The sequence below is a fragment of the Lycium barbarum genome, chromosome 1 (assembly GCF_019175385.1).
Source record: "Lycium barbarum isolate Lr01 chromosome 1, ASM1917538v2, whole genome shotgun sequence".
Classification (NCBI taxonomy): domain Eukaryota; kingdom Viridiplantae; phylum Streptophyta; class Magnoliopsida; order Solanales; family Solanaceae; genus Lycium; species Lycium barbarum.
The window spans coordinates 155,435,017-155,449,362 of record NC_083337.1 but is presented as its reverse complement, the minus strand read 5'-3'; the positions used below and the strand labels follow the sequence as shown (position 1 = coordinate 155,449,362).

The following is a 14,346-nucleotide window of genomic DNA, read 5'->3' as shown; positions in this document are numbered from 1 at the left end:
TTCCTATCCACTATTTTAATAGATCATTAAACGGATAATATGTGCTTTTCAAGTAATTTTTATCACCTAATTATATTAGAATTTCACTTTATTTTGTTACTCTTCCGCTTTAAATTATTTGTCTCTTTTTTGGTTTTACACACTCTTTAAAAAATACTAATCAAGTGGGTATTTAGCTAATTTTACCCTTATCTGACTAATCTCCATCCATTAAATATTTATTGTACGTATGTGCCAACAAATAATTACAAACGGTGGGACTATATAACCTTGTTGTTACACGGACTAAATTATCCCAAACTTAGTGGAACCCTTTAAGGGCAGAACAGATAATACACGTTTTTTGTTCCTTTTTCATCACCCTCTCACCGTTACTACGTAAACCTGATTTAGAAGTGCAAAACACAAAGCCTAACCAAAGGATTCGTTGTGATTTTCTCTTCTCTGAGTGGTAAATATTCGATTTTTCCCCATCTATTCATTCTTTTAACCTTTCCCTATTGTGTTATTATTTGCTTGGCAGGCCAACAGATTTATTTAAAACACCAGTTTTTTTTGTCGTGATTTAGTAGTAATTGCTTTCATGTTATTTTCTAATTTTTGCGTGCTCCCTTCGATTGATTTTGAACAGTGAATTGGATTCATTGACTGAAAATCAAAATCCAAGCTTTTTATTGTTTGCTGAAATGGGTGTTTGAATTTTTTTTAGTTTCATATGCTTATAGTGTGTTCGATGAATTGCTTCTACGAATTTGGTGTTTATATATTTATATTTTAGTTTAACCCAAATTTGAAATTAGAGCATTTGGCTAGCAGAGGCGAATTTAGGATTTTTAGGACATGAGTGCACCACTACAAAGGGAGAAAAAAGAAAGTATTAAGTAGGAAGCGATCCCTCTTCTTTAGCTAGCATTCAACCAAGTGCACCATTCAATTCTAGAAAATATATACATAAAATACTTAATTTTTCGGAATGACCACAGGTTCACGTGCCCCATATCTCTTACCTAAATTCGCCCTTGGCTAGAACTTTTGTTATGGTTTGACATGATTCTTGGGTCATAGAGATGGGATGTCTTTGATAATACCATTTTTTTATTAGTCTTTACAACGACAAAAGTGCCTCAATCCTGTACTAGTTGCAGGGTCAGCTATATGGATCCACTATTTAGTCTCTACTTGAACATAATTTTGATATTTTAGCTTCATTGGTCTGATAAGGGGACAGTATGCTTTGTAGCTCAGGTTTCTTACTATCTTTTTGAGAGTGTGAAGCACTAAGAACTGATTTGTAACTTTTCTTATTTAATTATCCCTGCAGCTGAAAGAATTTGAGCAAACTTCAGGTCTGAAATTATGGCGAGATCATTATCTCAAATAATGTTGAAGCGTTTTGCAGCCTATCCGCTTGCACGTTCATCTGCTATTGTGAGAATTGATACTACTCTCATCCTGCTTATGCTTACTGTTAACAATGCATCAATTAGTGCCTTTTTTCCACTGCTTTGTCTAACCTAGCTGGTCGCGTGCAACATAAAAATTTGAGCTTTACTATGAGGAGTTCCTTACCTTCTTTTTTCCCTTTGAACTTTGTGCATCCCTTTGCTCTGCGCTGGACACTATAGCTTATCTCTTCGTTACCTAAATACAATCTGGGAAATTAGGAACATTTGGTTTAATCTCTTCGAAAATATGTCTCCATCTGGTATCTTCTCATGAAATTTTGGGGCATCAACTTTGGTACTAATTTGTTTAGCCCGTTAACGGGATAAGACAGAAGGGTTTCTTTTTCCCTAAGGCTCTTTATGTTATATCTGTTTGAAACTATTATGCTTAACTGTTGCTTGATTTGTGTAATAGACATCAAGGTCTATCTACCAGGGTGAAGTGCGGTATTCAACTAGTGTGCCTAGTGATCCTGACACTCATGAAGATTTTAGACCTATGAGTAAGCTTGAGAGTTCAGGTCTTTCTCTGGAGAATATTGTTGAGCAGGTAGCTTAGTCACTATCTATTTTCTGTTTGTTGTCAAGTCAAAGCTCTTTTATTTTCAATACTTGAATATAGAGATTGTGTTATCCTTTTGGCTTATATGCTGTTCTGTTAAGTGTTCAAATTTAGTTATTCTGTCGGCCTTCTATTGTAGGATGTCAAGGAAAATCCTGTGATGATATACATGAAAGGTGTTCCCGAATTTCCTCAATGTGGATTCAGCTCATTGGCTGTCAGAGTGCTGAAAGCATACAGTAAGTCCATATGTTATAAATGGTATCTCTTGTTCTTGGATTTTGCATCTTCTTCACCTGCAAGTGTAGGTTTCTGGTAGAGGTCAATTTTTATCAAGGAGTTGCAATTTAGAATTTTCTGGATTCCCCTCATTATTATTATTCAGATAAGAACCCTCAGAATCATAAATTGAACAATTACTAGTATTAATATTGTTATAGCCTGGCCTTAATTATTTTTCATCTTCTTACCAATTAATATGGTCTTTGCAGATGCTCCTATAAGTGCCAGAAATATCTTAGAAGATCCCGAGCTTAAGAATGCTGTAAAAGCTTTCAGGTTAGTTTGATGCTAACTGGTCTATGGCTCTACAATTTTTTTATTGACGAATTTGTAATTGCATTTTTTTCAAGGGATTGATACCCAATTCTAGATGTTAGGTGGCCATCTTTCGCCCTCTAATGTGATCTGTGCAGTTATCTTTTTTAACGTTAACGCACATCATTGCGATAAATCGGGGTCATTTGGGTCAATATTTTCTGAGCTGTGGGATATCAGCTACCATTTACTATCGTAGTAAACTCAGGAAATGATTAATGGTTTGTTCATAAGGTCAGATGCTATTTTGGCGACCTCCCCTGATGGAGGTTAGAGTGTCAAGGCAGCTTTTTTCTTGTGACTAAATGCGGTTACAATTGATTATTTTTGCTCTTATGGTATGACATTGATTTAGCTGGCGGTGCCAACATTTACATAATCCTGGTGATGACTCTTTGGCTCTATAGTTATTTGAGTTATATGTAGGCTATATACTACATTTTTTTATCTCTAATATGACCCATTTTTTGTATATGGTGAGTGCATTTTAAAGAGCATCAAGTGGGGACCATAGAACTTTACAAGTAGTTTATCTCTTTTCTAAAGGAAAATCATCTTGATTACACCAAAAAATTCTTGTACATCTATTTTTAAGCTATGTGTTGCCTCTGTCACCTTTTCAGAGCCCCTTCTATTTCTTTCTTTCCGTAGCATCTATGGTATGCATAAAGAAGAAATGACTCAAAACTTGCCTCTTAAATAAATGGTGCACATGTTCTTGATTCTTTTTCTCTGTTTTTATTTTCTTTGGCATGTTTAACATGGCTGCAATATAGTTCATGCATGAAAAGGAATTATCCTTTGAATTAGGACACTGATATTTCGGCAGAGAAGCTTCTAGTTTCTGCTTCTATCCAGCTTGTTGGCGTTTTGCCTACCACCATAGTCCAGACTTCTTACTGAATCACATTTTTCGTCTTCAAAGAACCTGGACTAGGATTGCTGATATTGAACTCTCAAATTGTTTGTTTCTGTAGTTTTTCCTTGGTAACTAAATGCATAGACAAAACCACATTAACTGGTATATGTATTTCTTGAAGGGACTTATGATAATCAGCTGTAGGCATCAGTTCTCTGCTTCTAACTTGTTCTAACTGCTCTTAGTTGGTCATACCAATGCATGAGTTTCTGGACTCAAATGTAAAATAGGAATATTTAGCCTCCATCTTGAGGTAATAAATCTGGTATTAGTAAAACTAGTCATTTCCCAGAGTACCGTTTATGCACTGATGTACCCCAAAAAAAAAAAAAAAAAAAAAACTGTTGACCGCCTCCTCTTCCTAACCTTTGGGACATTAATACATTGTGAGATCTGTATTCAATCCAAAGTTGTTACACTGAGAAAAATAAGTTTTCCAAGTAATTGTTACATTTCACCTGGTCCGTGTGCTGGTGGGAGGTAGTAGGTACCTGGTGGGATTAGTCGAGGTGTGTGCAAGGTTGTCCAGACACTGCTGTTATAAAAATACTAACTTTAGTTGTTACTCTTCATAATGTGCAACTTATCTATATGTTTGCTCGAGGACTCATGGTCTCTGTATATATTTCAGCCACTGGCCCACATTTCCACAAATATTTATCAAGGGGGAGTTCATCGGTGGATCAGATATCATCCTCAATATGCACCAGGTAATTTATTGTTTATGTGAATCTAGTTCGATTGGTTAAGTGAAACGTTCATCAATTCTTTTTTCATGCAGAGCGGTGAACTCAAGGAAAAGCTGAAAACTATCGTGGCCAACGAGGGGAAATCAGAATGAGATAATGTTACTGCAGAAAGTAGAATTGTTCTGCCTGTGTGTCGAACTATTGTAATATTTCTAGCATTGAGTTTGTAATCTTTAGGCTTGCGAGCTGTAATAAAAGTGACACTTAATTCCATATTCCATATTTTAGTGGAAACGATCAAATAATATTCTTCATACTTTTGTCTCCACTTAATTAAACTGATAAAATTCAATGTCTTTTGCTCAAAATTAGTAGTATTTCTAGTATCTGTAACTTGCATGTGAGATACACCATCGACATATGCACGTCAACTGACAATACAGCAGTCACTCGGGGAAGGTGATTTTTCTAGGGTAGCCGTATCTTAGCAAGAGAAATCAACCGGCGTGAGAAAAAAGTTTGAGCCATCAAATTTCTAAATGAAGTTCTGCACTATTATGTCTTACCAGGAAAACTCTGGCCTTCAACCCAGAGAAAGTTGGAGTTTACACCAAACTTTTCCAACTCAGTAGAAATGGATGAAATTGCTTTTGGTGATCAAAGAGAGTGGCCATTTGGAAATCTTTAGCTAGTTGGAAAATGGATGATGCTTTTAGTTAAACGTCTAAACGTTGCCCTTCTTGTTCAAGTAGTTCAAGATTGAAAGGGCGTAGTGAAAAACGGGAAAGATATCTTTCAAAGATATGCTACCCGTAAACGCAGTTCTCTTCTATGGCAATACTAGATTGGTGAGACAAGAGATGGTTCATACCACCATACATAGTGTTTTGATCTAAGATTTCAATTCTTCGGTGTTTCAGTTGTAACATATTCTTCCATGGAACTTAAGGTCCACAATATGAAAGAAACAAGCATGCGCGTGTGTGTGGACTGCGGTTGGGGTGGGCAGGAGGGGGAGGGAGAGAGAAACAGAGATACACAATAGGCACAATATCCATTAATATTGATACAACATGATACAATAACTACCAAAATTCTGAGTAGAATTGAAGAGAACAAAATGTCCAGGTAGTGTCTACAAGTGATGAAAAACACATCCAAAACTTTATTTTCGAGTCAAAACTGGAAGACTGAGGTCCTAGAATTCACCAAAGGCATAATTAACTACATAGAACTGTCAAGTGTATACTCCCATGTTATTGCTTCATCATGCATTTGTCATCACTCCTGAATTACTTATACAACATGAAACTCTTGAGTGAATTTATCATCGGCAACCCTCAAGGCCGAGCCTTCCACTTAACCAACTACACACCTCATCCATTTCTCTTGGCACTGTGTAATGACCAAGCCTGCAGAATAAGATAGTCGTTTTAGAAAACACTTCCTTAAGCCATGAAAACTACAATTTTGCAAAGTAAAAACGGAATATGAGGGATACCCATCGTATTTTTTGAATGCAAGATTCTTGAATCCAGCTGAGTTTAAGTCAAGGGTAGACCTCTCTCCATATTTGTAAGGAACAACCTCATCGCCTGTAAATTACAAAACAAAAAGGTAAAAGTGGTTATGCAAATTACATGTTACTAATAGTCTAGAACTTGAATTACAGGCTGAAAACAATAAGAGCCCTCCTTTGAACAAGGTCAAGACTGCCTTAGTTCATAAGAGTTCAAGGAGCATATAGTTGATATTCTATGAAAATAAGCCTAATTCCACTATTCAACAAAGACAATTTTCTGCTCTAAACACTCTTATATAATGGCAATCTAGCAGCTGTATCCATAACTACTGTTTCTGTTTCTTGTGGTTGCGGAGTGATAAAAGACCCGAGGTAAAGTTAGGGAACTTGTATATCAGATCAGAAGTATGGACCTTCGAGGACTCAGAGAGACGTACTATGGCAATGTATAAGCTAAAAATAGTAACTAAAAGGTTTTATACAAGTATTTGCAAGTAAAGTACATACACATTCCATGACAGAGTAGAATGGGCAAAGACGATGCACGTCTTGCAGCCTCCGGTGATCCTTCAATTTTGTTCCGCACGTTCCTGCACAATTCCAGTTGTTAACTCCAATGTAAGTTTGTTGTTTAAGAAGAAAAAACACAAAAATAACTATATAAGCACTCTTTACTTTTTATTGTACCTCCCTTTTTTAGAGCGCTTGAATAATAGAAGCTTTAGACGGTTAAGAAGCTAATTTTAAGACTATATATAATTTATCCAAAATCTATTGCAGCTATTAATTCATGTCATTCCCCAGGTGAAAGAGAATAAAGAGATGTTATAAGACTAATAGTTTGAGATATGATAGGAAATCACACCTTGAACCTGGAAGCCACCCACTTAGACCTATGATAGCCCTTAAGTTGACTGGGTAAGTGTTTCCATTTCCATATTTTCCTTGTGCAAAGCAAGTTGCTGAGTAGAGCGCAGTCGCTGCACCCATGCTGAAGCCTCCAATACCAAGTTTAACTGTACCATACAGTTTAAATTGCTAATCAGATCGTGAATAAAATAAACCTAACAAAACAAATATTTAACAAAAAAATCATTCAACTAAGCATCAATCTCAATCTTGTTGGGGTTAGTCCCCATACTGGTTCCACTCTATCCGGCAATCTAAGAAATTTACGCGACTAGTTAAGCATTCACAGTAGTAAATAAGAACATCAGATTGTATACGGATTTTGGCATAACAAATACACAGGAGATACCAGTATTTTTAGGTCTACATTGAAGGATTATCTAGAACTTACCATCAGCAGGTTCAGTTGACAATAAGTTTGCAATATGTGCAACTGAAGAATCTAAGCCTTCAAAATCATCAGGACCATCATCAGAAAGTTCTCCCACGTCAAACCCTGAAATAACATAAGGTGGCATTTAGTGACAGTTACTAAAGTTAACATGTGACACGTTTGGTTTCATTCTTACATGCAGTGCAAGGAAATCCACCAAGTATAGCTACGGGACGAGTTGGGGCCGTTGGACATATCCATTTGATCTGCAAAGGTTATATAGTTTCACAAACAATGATTTAGGATAAAGAAGAATAAAATTTAAGGAGTTATCTAAGCTCATTGCTTACATTAGGAAGGGGTAGGCTTTCCAAAAGTTGGGACCAACTGCATAAAGAAGCGAAACAATCAGCAAATCCATTATAGCAAACAAATTCTAAAAGTGAGATTGGGTGCCTCTGCTTTTTCCCACCAATAGAGTTAATCTAAGAATCTTAAAAGTGTGAGCTAACAAAAACATTTAACAATGACCGACTTCTTAATTGGACACGTCAGTAATTGACATTCTCTAAACCAGTTTTTTCTTCTCCTGGTTTAACAGAATAACACCTTTCCCTTGTAGATTCTTGTAATTGATACAGGGAACTCCATACTAAGAGAACAGTTTCAAAAATCTAATATGAAGGATGAGAAAAGCTCAAAAGTTTTCATGAATAGCTCAGGGTATAGTATGTATATTCTCCTTCACCAATTTTTGGCATAAAATAAATGTCTCCAAAGGTTTGAATGAAATAGCAATTGCAGAAAACACTTAAACATCTGATCATAGGTGGCTTATCATGGTGACTTCATACAATTGCTTTTGTGTCAAATTACAAAAAGAGAAGCAGTCATAGCTAAGCACAAGAAAGGAACAATCTTTTTGATATTTTAACCATAAAATGCTGGCTTAAAAGGAAAGTAGATTTTACCTGGAGCCATTATCACCAAGGCCATGCAACCAAACTATTGTAGCTTGGTGTTTTCCCTTGGGCCTCACTACATATGTCCTCCCAAACTCGAATGTGCTCCTAGAAGTTCTACTTCCTGTAATGTTGTTTGACTAAGTTATTAGTTCACTATCAAATGCTTGAAGAAACAAAGATGTTTAGCACACAGATTATAGCTATTGCAATGTCAAAGTGGCTTTACTCATTCTATTGCCATAAGGACATAAAACAAAAGCTACAATAACAATAACAAGTCAAACTTCTAAAGTCGGCTTATTTTGGAAAGTGCATATCAAAAAAGCACTTTTGGCGAGAAACAGTTTGTGTTTGGCTAATTAACTGACAAAACAATTTTGAACAACAATTAGTGTCCGGAAGTGTATTTCTCAAAATTACTTTTGGGGGAAGCTACTTTTTTCAACTTCTCAAAAACAGTTTCTGCTCAACTCAAAAGCACTTTTCCTTCTAGATTGGCCAAATACCTCAACTTTGAAAAAAGACATTTCTTTGTTGAAAAAAAAAAAAAAAAGGTTATCTTTGGCCTTGAAGTAGTTTGGCCAAACAGGCTAATGTTTCAATCCCAAGCAAGTTGGGGTCGACTATATTGACTATATGAACCATGTTGCTCCATTTAAGCCCATTTCAGTCTGATATTATATAACATCAATAAGCTAATTAAAGCATTTCAAAAGGAGAGGACAACAACCCTCAATGCTAAACTAGGTGGGTATCAAAAAGCAAAAAGAATGCAACTAACCAGAGCCAGTTGAAGGGTTTAAGTAACTCATATCTCTCTCTTCAGTGATGAAATGCAACCTCAGTAGTACTGTCTGAAAGACCAGCTTCTACACAAGTGAACTGAGAAATGGTACTGAAATGCAATGAAGACAAGCCAACCAGTAGTCCCTATTTATACCCAAAAAAAAGAGTAGGCCCAAAATAGAATAAGGCATGTGAATATGCAGAAAACAAAAAATAAAGACTTAAGTATGTGTGAACCAGCTGCACATTGTGCCTAACACAACCTATTAACTGATAAAGAAATATAAAGGGCATCCATGAAAAGGAAAAAGCAGGCAATCTTTTGAAACAGAGAATCAAAGCAGAGCACAAAAATTCATCCGTCCATTTTAATTTCCAATTAAGCTTAGAGAGAGAGAGAGCTTGTAGAGTTACAGAGAGAATAGAATCTATACCTGTTGGGCAGGGCAATAAATAAAGCTAAGAATATTACTGAAAACAAGAAGGAGTAATAACAATTTGGTATAAAAAAAAAAAGAAAAAAGAAAAAATCTGTCAATCATTTATTTATGTATTGTTTGATGATTGATGGATACCCATTAACTTTTTATTTTTAAAAAGTGGAAGTTCAATCGTCCAATTTATCATCATTGTGATATTGTTATGCCTCCCAACAATGTTCAATCAAGCACTTGAGGAAGTGAGCACAAATTTCACATTGCTATTTTCACCAGCTATAGATACGTATAATATATGCCAGTTGTCCAGTTATTTTCATTGTGCAGTGGCAAAGGTTGTTTAAAAATTGTTTGAACTCTTACGTTCCAATATTTGAATCCTTAGTGTTGGAATTTCTGAATTCATCATTCATATATATTACACGTGTGTGCAAGCAAACACACACATTTTAGTCGTAATAGTGAAAGAATAATTAAAATAATAATTCTTCCGTTCTAACGTATGTAGCGATATTTGACTGAACATGAAATTTAATAAAAAAGTAAGATGCAAAGATAATCTAAAAATTGTGTCTAACTCTTCCACTATAATTTTTGAATCCACGTGTTGGATTTTTTGGATTCGTCATTATATATATTACACGTGCGGGCAAGCGCACACACATTTGAGTTGTAATACTAAAAGAATAATTAAAATAATAATTCTTTCGTCCCAACTTATGTAGCACTATTAAAAAGAAAGTAAGACGTTTCAAACTTGAAGTCTAAAATAAATTTTAAATATTTATAGAATTATAAATAATTTAATTAAAGATGAAATGTGAATTTTAAAGTTAAATTTTTAATTATAAAAATGGGATAGTATGACTTTTTAAGATTTAAATAGCAATAATAATGTTAAATTTTCTGGGACGTTCAGAAAAAGGTGCCATATGATGTAAATTCGGCTGTACAGATAAAGGTATAGATATTGTCACCAACCTGGAAATCTTTGGGACAACATTTGGAAAAAGTAAATGAGCTTTTTATCTTCAAAATTGGTTCTCTCTCTAGCTTTTCTGAATTTGCCACCTATAAATTAGTGGCTCAAAGTTCTTTTCTTGAAGTCCAAAGTCTAAAAATTCATCATGAGCTTTTTTGTTCGTTTTATACTGAAAAGGGACTCCACAACCACAAAAGTTGCATGACTGTCTTCACTCTCCCTCTACAACACTTGAGTTAAATTTGAAACCCAAAAAATACTCACTCCGTAAAGATTATTTTAATTTAACTTAGCACGAAATTTATGAAATAAAGAAAGACTTTTAAAATGCGTGGTATAAAACAAGCTTTTTAAATATTTGTGTGATTGTAAATCATCTCATAAAGTTAAATTATTTTTAAGTGTAGAAATGAATCAATCTTTTTGGGATAAACTAATAAGAAAAGTAAGATAATCTATTTTAGACGGAGGAGTAATTGATGTTAAAGTCGAAGCAACATTTGTGAAAGTTCACATGTAGAATAAAATTCGTAACAGAATTTGCGAGTAAAAGTTAAATTATTTAAAAAAAATCTCGCAAAACACTTAAATATTTCATGATCAAGCGGGCCTAAAACTTGACGAAATAGAACACAACGGGAATTTTATTGTGAAGACTAATGTTTTTTTTTTTTTTTCCCCTCCCATTTAGGAGGATTTATAGTGTGTTTCCACACTTCCCCTCCAGTGTGACTCGAACCCAGGACCTACCGGTCGTGGGTGGAGGTGCTTAACCACTGAGTCATCCCTCACTTGTCGTGAAGACTAATATTCACTTATTTTATATGAGTCAATTAACTTCTATTAGACCATACCGTCGCAAAAAGGAGCACGCCCCTGATTGCACTGTTGATTGACACATGTATGGAATTTCCATATTAATCAAGTATTTCTTCTTTTTAATATTTGGAAAATATTTTTTGGCGATTCTAATTTTTTAATATTATTTATTTTATTAGGACTAATGTCTATTTCTGGAGTTACTTTCTTTTTCTCTTTTGTAATTCTTTCTATTTGATTTTTGATTGTACTTGTTCTATCAGTCAAATCCTTCATTTTGGTTTCTATCAGTGAAGAATTTGGCCAATTTCCAGATTCAATTTGACTAAATGATTCGTTAATTATCTGATTACTAATTAGAGAAGTGGCGGACTTAGGATTCAATAGTCTTAGGTGCTCACTTTAAAATCAATTAAAAAAAATATATTTCTTTGTCTAGGGTTTGAACTCCACTCCTCCTTGGCTTTGGCTTAGTCTTAAGCCTACCACCTTTTAATCAAAGCATCAAGATCTTTTATTATTTCTTGGGTGCTATTTATTATTTTATACCAAAATTTTAATATTTTCTATATGTCTATATAGAGTATTCGCCTGGGCTAATGGGGTGCTCGAGCACCAAAACCTAATACATGGGTCCGCCTGATGAGTAAACTTATTCAAGTAGAAATATCATCCTAAAAGCGAGGCAAGCAAGGAATAAGCTGAGACTTATGATTCGAATACCAAATCAGAGATTACTAGAAGTCAAGCAAAGCTACTTTTAACGAGGACATTAAAGCTGTTTTAACAGATAAACACGAAGTTCATTTTGTGAAAGACGATGCCACAAAATCGGAAAGAGTTTTTGTATACACAGCACTAACAGTGTGCATCTTTTTAAATGTTAAAAAGAACTAATACACATTCCATCATATAAATCAATTTAATTACGTGAAATTTTATTACAGGATGAGATATTTTTTTAAAAAAGGATATTTTATTACAGGATGAAATTTTAGTGCAGGGCCCTATAGAAGACGGATTCCTCGGCCCATTACGCGCCGCTTCGTCTTGTCCCCCTGTGGCCCTGGGCCCTTCTTTTGTGCATGATGGAATCGTGGACTTAAGTTAGGGGAATCCTTACTTTAAGGTGGACGAGCAAAAATAATTGAATAAAACACAAAGGTTGTATCCTCCTAAATAGTGTTAGAGACATCATTCTACTGTTGAGTATGTTGATATAAAGTAGTTGAAAATATTGGGCAGTTTTACACTCCCTCTGTTTCAATTTATGTGAACTCATTTGACTGGGCACGACATTTAAGAAAAAGTTAAGACTTTTGAAACTTGTGGTTTAAAATAAGTCTTGAATATTTGTGTGGCTGTAAATCATTTCATAAAGTGAATTTATTTCCAAATTATAAAAGAGGTTATTCATTTTGGCACGGACTAAAAAGGAAATATGTTCACATAAATTGAAACTGAGGGAGTTAAGTTATGAGGTCTTTAGGAGAAAATTGTGCGAGCTTGACCTAAAGCAGACAGTATCACCGTTCCAACCTAACTCAACAATTGGTATTAGAGTCGATAAATCGGCGAGACGAATGTGAGCATGGCGTAGGGATGATGTGAAGGTCGATTTACTATCTTTACCATATCAAAAGTAACTTGGAGATACACGTGCACAAGAAAAAGCTAGCTCGAGGCTTCAACAGACATGAATGCTCGATCAAGTGGGTGACACACAGTGAAAATTTCAATTGATTCATCGATCGTGGTAATAGGCCACGTTACGCTTGGTTCGAGGGCTAGGCTTATTGATCGTGGTATAGTGATATTTTTTATTGTACGAGGCCTTTTGAAAAAAACACGTACTAGCTTAATTTAAAAAATGAAATAACGATACACTATATTAAAAGTATCTTTATGTGATATGTCTTAGCAATATCCTTACATCCTAAAAACATAAGAACATATCGAAATGGTGACAATAATTTTGAAAAGTACATATTTAGATGAATTTGAATGACTAACCCAATTAAATAGAGCATGATTGAAGTAGTTGACTTAAAACTAGAGAATTATCATTCAGATGTTGAACCTACGCTAGGACAATTAAGAAAAGCATCAAGAATCTTTTCAGGGGAAAAAAAAGGGAAGCAAATGCTGAGTAACCCTTTTCGCCATGTTTGAAGCTTATACCAAGGTTCTAAATATAACTAAAAATTCAACATGATAGGGGTGTCAAAGTTGACGCAAACCCGCTCAAACCGCCCGATCCGCTCAAATTTTAACGGGTTTGGTCAGTAATATTTCTGTACGGGTCAATTTGGGTTGAAACCCAAGCTGACCCATCTTTTAAACATGTCAACTTGAGCTACCTAACTGGTCAATAAATCAACCCGTGAAGAGCTGCTAAATCTTCTAGTTTAAAATTTGAGCTCGTGTATTCATCATCTGTGTCCTTTTTCCACCTTTTCTCTATCTCTATCTAGTAATCTATGAGTATATATTAGTCATATGAGTTTTACTTCCAAATGTCATACGGTAATTCAGTTTTAAAAAGTAATACTGAGAGTTAATTAACCAGCTATGTTTAAGAAATTTGTAAAGAGATTAATTTAATGATATGTAATCATTTAATACTAATTGACCAGAAAGCCAAAATATTTCAATTGATATCTCGTAATTTGGCCACATGATTACTCGAATCAAAACGTTGTTAATAAGTAGCTTCATAATTTGGTCATTTTATGAGGACGGATATGTTTGGGTTATGTTGGGCGGGTTAAGTTATGACCCATTATTTTACACATATCGATCTAACCCATATTGACCCAAATAAAATTTGGGCGGATTGGGTTATAACCCGTTCATTGACTTGACTAGTTTTGACCCGCCTAGTTTTGACCCAATCACCTGTTTGCCACCTCTATGGGCATATTGGCGAATGTAAACTCGATAGGTGTTAAAGGACCTTCTATTATACGTTTGTTACACCTCTAGAAAAATGACTAGACAGTTCGATCTTACTCCTGTATTTTCTGTTTGGTTATATACGATGTTTAAAGAAAAACTTTTTTTTTGAACATTAAAGATAGTTACATTATATTAATACGGATAAGAACTTTTAATACATACCAAAAGTACCCCTTTAAATTTGTAATTTTAAACACAGTATAATATGATTTTCTTTGAACAGATTAAGAGTGACTGTCATGGAATAGAGGCAGTATGTATTTTTATCAAACCATCAACATTGAGTTATCGTCATGAATGCATTGTGGAGCTAGGGGTAAGAATTGGTTCGGATCCTTTTTTTATCAAACCATCAACATTGAGTTATCGTCATGAATGCATTG

General features: G+C 34.8%; 2 protein-coding genes across 3 annotated transcripts; one reads left to right on the top strand and one right to left on the bottom strand.

Moving 5' to 3' along the window:
• The first annotated feature begins 291 nt into the window (after window positions 1-291).
• LOC132598638 (monothiol glutaredoxin-S15, mitochondrial) lies at window positions 292-4,526 on the top strand. Its single transcript, XM_060311633.1, has 7 exons — window positions 292-451; window positions 1,322-1,428; window positions 1,861-1,995; window positions 2,147-2,246; window positions 2,499-2,565; window positions 4,155-4,233; window positions 4,305-4,526. The coding sequence occupies exons 2-7, from the start codon at window positions 1,357-1,359 to the stop codon at window positions 4,362-4,364; spliced, it is 513 nt and encodes a 170-aa protein (XP_060167616.1). The 5' UTR covers window positions 292-451; window positions 1,322-1,356; the 3' UTR covers window positions 4,365-4,526.
• A 721-nt stretch (window positions 4,527-5,247) lies between these two features.
• Window positions 5,248-9,176, bottom strand: LOC132598622 (uncharacterized). Of its 2 annotated transcripts, XM_060311621.1 has the most exons (10): window positions 9,031-9,169; window positions 8,763-8,911; window positions 7,988-8,102; window positions 7,367-7,403; window positions 7,213-7,282; window positions 7,035-7,139; window positions 6,600-6,750; window positions 6,242-6,324; window positions 5,714-5,807; window positions 5,248-5,624 (listed from the first exon to the last, which is right to left on the bottom strand). In XM_060311621.1, exons 2-10 carry the CDS (start codon window positions 8,791-8,793, stop codon window positions 5,540-5,542), a joined length of 771 nt encoding a protein of 256 aa, XP_060167604.1. In that variant the 5' UTR covers window positions 8,794-8,911; window positions 9,031-9,169; the 3' UTR covers window positions 5,248-5,539. The 2 variants fall into 2 exon arrangements, with proteins under 2 accessions (XP_060167604.1, XP_060167597.1); XM_060311614.1 differs by having other exon boundaries at window positions 8,763-9,176.
• Between the last annotated feature and the right edge of the window lie 5,170 nt (window positions 9,177-14,346).

What these genes read in the sequence shown, in the direction of transcription:
- LOC132598638 (XM_060311633.1), top strand. Translation starts at nt 1,357, where the DNA reads ATGGCGAGATCATTATCTCAAATAATGTTGAAGCGTTTTGCAGCCTAT. An exon ending in AATGCTGTAAAAGCTTTCAG is followed by an intron (nt 2,566 to 4,154) that starts GTTAGTTTGATG and finishes TATATATTTCAG; the next exon opens with CCACTGGCCCACATTTCCAC. An exon ending in TCATCCTCAATATGCACCAG is followed by an intron (nt 4,234 to 4,304) that starts GTAATTTATTGT and finishes TTTTTCATGCAG; the next exon opens with AGCGGTGAACTCAAGGAAAA.
- LOC132598622 (XM_060311614.1), bottom strand. Translation starts at nt 8,793, where the DNA reads ATGAGTTACTTAAACCCTTCAACTGGCTCTG. An exon ending in GTCAACTGAACCTGCTGATG is followed by an intron (nt 6,751 to 7,034) that starts GTAAGTTCTAGA and finishes TGTATGGTACAG; the next exon opens with TTAAACTTGGTATTGGAGGC. An exon ending in GGGTGGCTTCCAGGTTCAAG is followed by an intron (nt 6,325 to 6,599) that starts GTGTGATTTCCT and finishes GGAATTGTGCAG; the next exon opens with GAACGTGCGGAACAAAATTG.